Source organism: Caloenas nicobarica, chromosome 8 (assembly GCF_036013445.1).
Source record: "Caloenas nicobarica isolate bCalNic1 chromosome 8, bCalNic1.hap1, whole genome shotgun sequence".
NCBI classification, from domain to species: domain Eukaryota; kingdom Metazoa; phylum Chordata; class Aves; order Columbiformes; family Columbidae; genus Caloenas; species Caloenas nicobarica.
In genome coordinates this window covers 11188299-11195921 of record NC_088252.1, presented here as the reverse complement: position 1 = coordinate 11195921, position 7623 = coordinate 11188299, and the positions used below count along the sequence as shown (strand labels likewise).

The window sequence follows — 7623 nt, the reverse complement described above, 5'->3', positions numbered from 1 at the left end:
CTGGATAAACCAAAGGAAATGAGCTTTGTCCTTCTTGGTCCTTTTGGAGAAAACGAAAATCTAAGGTAAGCGAGGGGGCGGGATGGTTTTCCGATGATGCGGTGATATTGTGTTGACAGTGATTTGTGCAGTGTGTAAAAGGCCAGCTCTCCTCTGAAAAACGAGACCCTGCATGAATAAATCATGAGCCCTCTCTTAGTAACCTGACAACTCAGTCCAGCCCTCCCGGTGTTTGGAGCTGGTCTGAGCCCTGTGTGCTGGGAGGGACTCCCATTGTTTGGAGGCTTTTAAGGGCAGGGTCCGTCTGCTGCCATCGGAGGAGCTTCTCCACAGGGCAGGTGCTGTGGTGGAGCAGCGGGGAGCCTTGCTGTGCGGCGTGGGACCATGGAGGGAAACACGCACCTCCTCCAGGTCATCCGCAAGATGCGTTCCCAAATCAACAAGCTGGAGAGGGAAAACAGGGCCCTGAGAGCAGAACTGCAGGTCTGCGGGCAGAGAGCAGCCCCACTGGAGAGAGGAGCAGCAGGAGGAGGTGGGAATGGTGGCACAAGGAGCCTCGCCAATGATGGGGGGGGACCATCTGGCTCTCCAGCATCCCTGCATGGAAGCATCGTGGTCATTCCTGCTCTGTCACCAAAGGAGCAAACAGGTACCAAGAGCCAGGGCTGTCCATGGCACCCATGTGTGCTACCATGCAGGACCCCCCAGCCCAGCTGTTACATATCTGCAGGGAATGGGAGATGAGCCACCAGCTCTCTGTCTAGTTGACTTGATGGAAGTGCTCTTGCCTCCTTCCATGCCCACACCCAAAACTGCCTTACTGGGTGTCTCACTCTGGGAACTTTTTAGGGGGTATCTGCGTTCTCTAAGCTGAGCTTAGTATTTTGCTGCTGCTCAAGCAAAGAGTTCAACTCAAAGAATTCAGTTTGTTTAAGCAGAATTTGACTTACTGCTTTGTGTTTTCATGGGCATGGACTATCTTGAATGGAGTATCACCCATGCCCGTTCACTATCTGCTCCAGACAGACAAGGACCCACAGTTGTAATTTGTGTTACATGCTGTAACCGCTCTTAACCTTACTAAAAGCTGAGAAAAACTCTACAGATAGTAACAAACAGCGATGGCTTGCATATATCATGCCACATGTACAGTTTCTTTTTGTAGACAATGCAGTTAATTTTGGCTGAGGGAGAGGGGCCTATGTATAGGAATACTCTCTCTTCCCAATTTTAACAGAGGAAAAATAATAGAAATATTCCTCAGTTGTAGAATTCTGGTTAGGACTACTTAGGATTTAATGAAGCAAGAATTGAGGCTGCCACCTCCTCGTCTGGTGTCCACTGGAAAACTGCTTCCCTAACACAACTTCTTGGCATTAGGATGGTGTGAGTTATGAGTTGCAGCTGCCATTACAGTCCACGTGTTCCACAGGTCCTGTGGCCAACATAGCTGTCAACCAGCCTCCCGGAGTGGTCCAGGCCACGAACAAATGCCCCCACAAGTTTTGGCAGAGGCAAGTCTATGAAAACAAACGAGATGCGGGGCTGAGCAGCATTAGTGGGTTTATGTGACACTGGATAAGTGCTGCAATCGAGTAACCCCGAGCGCCACAGCCCGCTGAGCCAGCGCCAGGTTACAGACCTGGAGGCCTTTTAAACCGGGGTCCGCAGCGGCCGCCCGTGTCGTCACCTGAACAGCCGACGGGTCTTCTGGCAAGCGTGAAGGGTGTGCTTTCCAGCCTGGGGGCTCCTACTCTCCAGCTGCCTTCTAGGGGAAAATGGTGGGATCCAAAGGGTCTGCTTGGCCTCCTCTGCCTTTCAGCCTCCCGCATACAAAACTTTTCTGAGTCAAAATAAATTGATTAAAAATACGTTGAGGATATGATATCGTATCGTATTATGTAAAATCAAAAAATATGTATCACACCATATTAAAATATATAATATAATTCTGATTATTATGATTGTTCCTAGCTGTGCTTTTGTCTCTGCTATTCAGACACCACCATGACCGTGCGGCGCTACTCCACCGCTTCAGCAGTGCCCGCTCCTGCCAGTGTGATGTCCCACCGCGTTGGCAAGAGGCCTCCGAGCAGCGGGCTCCCAGCCACGCCGGGCAGTGCCCAGCCGCCAGCCTGTCCTGGTGCAACACAGCTCACCAGCACAGGAGAGAAAAGGCTGGAAAAAACGCTGGCCAACTGTCTCTCCAACAATCATTCCAGCAAAACGAAGCTGTTCCAGGAGTACGTCAATAAGTGCAGGTGGGTTGGGTTTGCCTCCGCAACATCAGCTGCCTGGGCTAGTTGCCGGTTTCACCTAATAATACGTATCGATATTGCTTTGGGTTTTAGTTTGTTAGCAGCAAAACCTTTGATTGTTTGAATTATATGAGCATTGAGCAGATGGGAAAGATGTCCTGCTCTTCTTTGCAATGTGTAAAGATCATCAGTATTAGAAGTTTAAATTTACTATAGAAAGGAGAGGCTAGAGGAGAGGGAAGGGGCCTTGAAATCTCCTCTTTAAAGCCAGGCAGGGTTTTGCAGGTTGTCAAGCTAAGCTTGAAAGGGATTTTTAAATTTAGAACAAAAAGCATGAAGATATTGAGGAACTCTGAACTATGCTTTTGAAAGTGTGATTATTATGCCTCATGGATTTAGATGCACTGTATCATCTTTCTCCTGCAATTGAAGCATTACAAGTTAATGCTTTCAGCCTTCAGAAAAATATTCTCAGGACAGCTTCTAAATTAAGTGAAATGGCTGCTGGACAAGCCCTGAGTGTCTCTGGTCTCTGATGAGAAGCCTTCCAACACAGGGCAACAATCAAAGGTAGAAGCACCAATAATGAGACTGTGATACACGGTAACTTCGGTCACCTCCTGGTGCTGATGTACACCCCGAGAATGCATTTAGGTTGCTGGCTTTAGTACTGATCATGCTGTGCTCATAAGAAAAAAAGAGTCCAAATGGCCTCAAGGTGGGTCTGTTTGAACCAGCAGAAGTCCGTGGGTCTGCCCACCCACACATGTCCCAGGGCAGCTCTCCCACGGCCTCTGCTGGGGGGCTGCATGGCTGTAATGGGTTGTGTCACCTGCACTGATGTACCCATCCACATGGCACATCGTGCCAGCTTTTATTCTCTACCCCCTCACACAGCAGCGCGTCCTCAGAGCAGAGCACTGCACGGCCCCTCACACCCCCTGCAAACCCGGTCAGGCGCCCAGCTCCTTGCTGAGCCGCTGCAGGGGACAACGAGGTCAAGTTTTCACGGGTACCTATGTTTTCTTGTAAGGACATTTGAGGGTTAGATGTTTTACAGCATTTAAATACCTAAACTTAGTCCCTGGCAGGGAACTTGTATCATTTTTAAAAGCACCCTGAGCCTGTGACTCTGGATTTCGGCACATGCTCCACTGGGCTCGGGGAACTGGAGATTCTCAGCACACATAAACGCTCCTGAGAGGTTTGCCCTGAAGGCAGCTTGCGTGGAAAGCGTTTGTGTCAGGAAGGACAGGGTCAGTGTGCAAGAGCAGGAACAGCAACGGCAAATGCCGCTGCTTTCACATAAGGGGAAAGAGCTTTCAAAGCAATCCAAATAGCAACACAGATCTATTACAACTGGTGTCCTGGGGACCTACCGGTTTAAAAGCCCTGGTTACCCAGTGGCCAAAGGAACCGTGCTGATTGTTTTATCGTTATCTTTAGAGCTGCTGTATCAGCTCTGAGCAGCGGTGAGTGTGGCACCACTGCCACTCGGTGCCGGCTGCTTCGGGAGAAGGAATGGCCATGGAAAGGCTTTTTACCTGCCCCGCTCTACAGACTGGGAGATATCCCAGAGCGTGAAGCTTTGTGTTTCTCGTCTTAAAAAAAAAAAAAAAAAAAAAAAAAAAAAAAAGGTATTTTCTAGTCATAATGGTAGATGTTTCCCTTATATACATAAAGGTCTAATAGAGGTGGAAATCTTAGTAAGCTTTTAACGAGTAGGATAATTTGCGGCAATGAGTTCAGCAACCTAATTAAGCTTACTTTTTTACAGTGATGACATTTTTGCTTCCCAGCATGCTGGGCCATGACACGTTTTTCTCTTCTTTGTTTATTGCAGTTTTCTCACATTTTGCTCTGAAGCTATAATCCCATATGCAATGCTGAATATTTCTGCTTTAAAATTAACTTTAGAGCAGGGGTGTCAAACTCATTTACACCGGGGGCCACATCAGCCTCGCGGTTGCCTTCAAAGGGCTGAATGTAATTTTAGGACTATTTATACAGTCCTAAAACTACATTTATACAGTCTGGCCCTTTGGAGGCAACCACAAGGCTGATGTGGCCCCAGTGAAAATGAGTTTGACATCCCTGGTTTAGAGGTAGCACCTTGGATTTATCTAGCGTGCAGTTGCATCCAAGTAATAAAATGATAGTACTGCTAACTAATACTTGCTAATTTGCATCTGTATGACATTTTCATTCATGTATGCTAAAGCATTGTTTATACCACAATTCCCACGTCTTTGAGAAAAAAAAAAAAGACTATTTGAGTACACTACGCAGGATAGGGGAAGCTGAGAATTGTTTGGGGGGCTATTATAGTAAAATTACAAAGTGTACAAGGCCTGTTTGGTACAAATGCTGCCACTGAGGTGTTCAGGCTTGATGGTTTCACCTTCCAGGTATACAGGTCCAATGGCAGGTGAGACAGGGCAAGGAAATCAGGATGTCCTTCACCCTGCAGGACACCCCCAGTAACCAGCAAGAAGTACTTTCATAGTTTCATGATTTTTGGAGCAGACAGGCAAACTGTGCTCGGTCCCTCGGGAAGATGTGTGAACTCCGTCTCAGCGGGGCATGAAATCCTGCCTTTGTGCAGCACGCAAGTGCTCAAAGCATTTACCTTTCGTTTGCTGGGGTGGTTATTTTTAGTTTCGTTGCAGGTTTTATACGTTTGTAATCCTCATGATGCTTTCTCGTTTTTCTCCAGGGGTAAAGTCAAGGCCGTTAGTTTCTTCTTACCAATGGATATGTCATCATATGCTGAAAATCAAGGTTCTCTCAAAAGCCCACAAAATCAGAGCACGAAGCAGTTAACCACCATCACTGAAAAGGACATGTGAGCTGGCGAATTTTTAAAGGCCCATTGAATCTTGAGATAAATTGGCCTGAAATGATAGCTGCGTGTCAGGTTCCTTTCCTGCAAAACGCTTTGGCAGAGTGCCTGCAGAGTCACCCAGCCCGTGTTTCGGGTCACCGGCCCAATGTTTAGCAAGGAAATGGAAGCCATGACAAAGCCGGCTGAAGCCTGTACACCATGGTAATGAAGCCACGCGACGGCAAAGGTACCTCCACAAAGTAGCTTCTGCACAACATGTCTCGAGGATCCCTTACCTTGGGACTGCTGTAAATGGGGCGTTGAAGCTGGTTTTGGTGTGTTTGTCACAAAAAGAGGAAACCACGTCACCGCTTGTGTTTGCTAATTCCCTTGCCAGAAAGGCATTTGATGCAAATGACAAAATAAGAGCTGATAAAGAGCCTGTGAGGTTTTCTCTGTACGCGAAACTTCAAAACTTTACAATACTGATACAGCAAAGTTAACTGATTCTGTAGTGCCCTCTTAGCACTACTCTGAATTTCTGCAAAGCTTGGCAATGACTCTTTATGTCCATTTTGGATTCACTTCTAAGGGAGCGCAGGGGAAAATAAGTACTAATCAGTATGCAAATGTGACTGCAAAATTGTTTCTGACTTGGAGCGTTCATCTAGTCAGAGACTAGAGACCATGCACCAAGTCAAAATAGGAAGAACTTTTAATATCAGAATTTCTCAGGAATATCTTCTGAGTATGGTTCGGATCAAGAATCATTAGCAGAAATTCAGCAAACAGGCGCAACACAAGTGTGAGAGAGAACTACAACCCACTTCTATAAAATGAGAATACTTGCTAGCTCTAGTCATATGAGTAAAGATAGTGTCCCATATGTTTATTTTGATTACAAGTATTTATTGACCAAAAATCCTGCACATTGCTATTTCTTCAAGTACAAGCAGCACTGATGATTGGATATTGCACAGAGAATGCATGAATTTTGTACTGGTAACTTTAAAGAAGATTTTAATCTCATCATCTATTCTTAAACTCTTGAGCCTCCAAAAGCGAAAGCAGAGACCTGGTGGAAGAAAATCCCTTTTGGATTTTCTGTGATGTTGTACATTCATAAAAATCTGTGCTAGTTTTTTCATTTTGAAATTCATCATGTTTTGTATATTCAAGTACATTTCTAATATATTCTCACTAATGAAATAATGATTTCAATGTCACTGCTATTTTATTTGTAGATTATATTTTCAGCTGGGGTCCATACAGAAGTTGCATTGTACTGTCAGAAATAATGAATGAGTGATTTCCAGCAAATTAGGTTACAGCTTGGAAAGTTTACTGAACAAGTCATTTTAGAAGGCATTTACAGGGAAGTGGTTTTTAAATGTTTTAATGAAAGCTTCATTTTCAGAAACAGGAATCTACATATGTGTTCAGTTAAATACCTAAATCCATTTGATTTCACTTAGCAAAGTGACAATGCCTTTGAAAATCTGCCCCCTAGACCTTTAAGGTACACAAGTGCTTTTGAAAATTCATGGTTGGACACCAAATTTAATGGGATTTGGGATTGCATATGCTCTAGACAGCTTTCAGAAATCTCAACTTTTAAGCTTTCTAAGCCTCAGCTTCCATGAAGCAGCAATGGGAATTATCTTCTCCCACATTTTCTGTCAGTTCAATATAGACAGGTCACTGACACTACAACTGTGTATTAGTAAGCATATGACAATGTTAATTGTAGCAGGCTGCTGATTCTGATGTCACAAAAATGCATTTAACTTTGTGTATGGTTAAGAAATTAAACTCACTGGACATTTATTATAGGTATAATGGTTTAAAACTTTTTTATATTCATAGAGAAAATAAACAGAAAAGCTGGAAGGGAAAAGAGGGAAAGGAGTCAAAGTAGTCACTGACAAATGGCAGTCAGTATATTAATGGAAAGGTTTATTTTTGAATGATACTTTTGCAGTCTTTAGCAGTGCCCACAGATTTAAGAACACATGATGATGCACAGGCACATTAATTTTTGAAAGCAGTTGTGCAGATTTGACCGAGCTTTGCATCTCCAGGAGAACCAGATTATAGCAGAGGCCACACAGAAACGACTGAGTACATCAGTTTTACCACAGTACAGCATGAAGTCACCATGTAGGACTTACTGGCAATTAAAACATTCCAATATTAAACATTCATAGATTGTCCAGTGCAAAAAAGGCAGGTATAAGCAAAGCAAGTGTTAAAATTTGGGCAGAGATACAGGCAGCAATTAAGCTGTGGTCCTTTTCTTCTTCCCAAGAGGATCCATACAAGTTCAGAGGAGCCCTGGGCTTCTACCTAATCCCAGTCCAGAGCAGAGACTAAACTCTAGTCACTGCCGGCCAGGCTTGTTGGACTACGGAGCGTTTCCAATTGGAAATACTTTGTTTTGGAGAGATAGTGATATTCAGCCACACAGGTACAGGACTGCAAGAGCAGCTGAGACAGCAAGAGGTTCCCTCCTGCATTAGCTCTGGCCGCTCCTGTGTCACA

The 7623-nt window shown here is 44.8% G+C and overlaps 1 protein-coding gene across 1 annotated transcript; it reads left to right on the top strand.

Moving 5' to 3' along the window:
- Positions 1–384: 384 nt before the first annotated feature.
- Positions 385–5107, top strand: CCDC195 (coiled-coil domain containing 195). Its single transcript, XM_065640219.1, has 3 exons — positions 385–649; positions 2000–2261; positions 4975–5107. Exons 1-3 carry the CDS (start codon positions 385–387, stop codon positions 5105–5107), a joined length of 660 nt encoding a protein of 219 aa, XP_065496291.1.
- Positions 5108–7623: the final 2516 nt, after the last annotated feature.

What these genes read in the sequence shown, in the direction of transcription:
- CCDC195 (XM_065640219.1), top strand. Translation starts at nt 385, where the DNA reads ATGGAGGGAAACACGCACCTCCTCCAGGTCATCCGCAAGATGCGTTCC. An exon ending in GTCACCAAAGGAGCAAACAG is followed by an intron (nt 650 to 1,999) that starts GTACCAAGAGCC and finishes TCTGCTATTCAG; the next exon opens with ACACCACCATGACCGTGCGG. An exon ending in GAGTACGTCAATAAGTGCAG is followed by an intron (nt 2,262 to 4,974) that starts GTGGGTTGGGTT and finishes GTTTTTCTCCAG; the next exon opens with GGGTAAAGTCAAGGCCGTTA.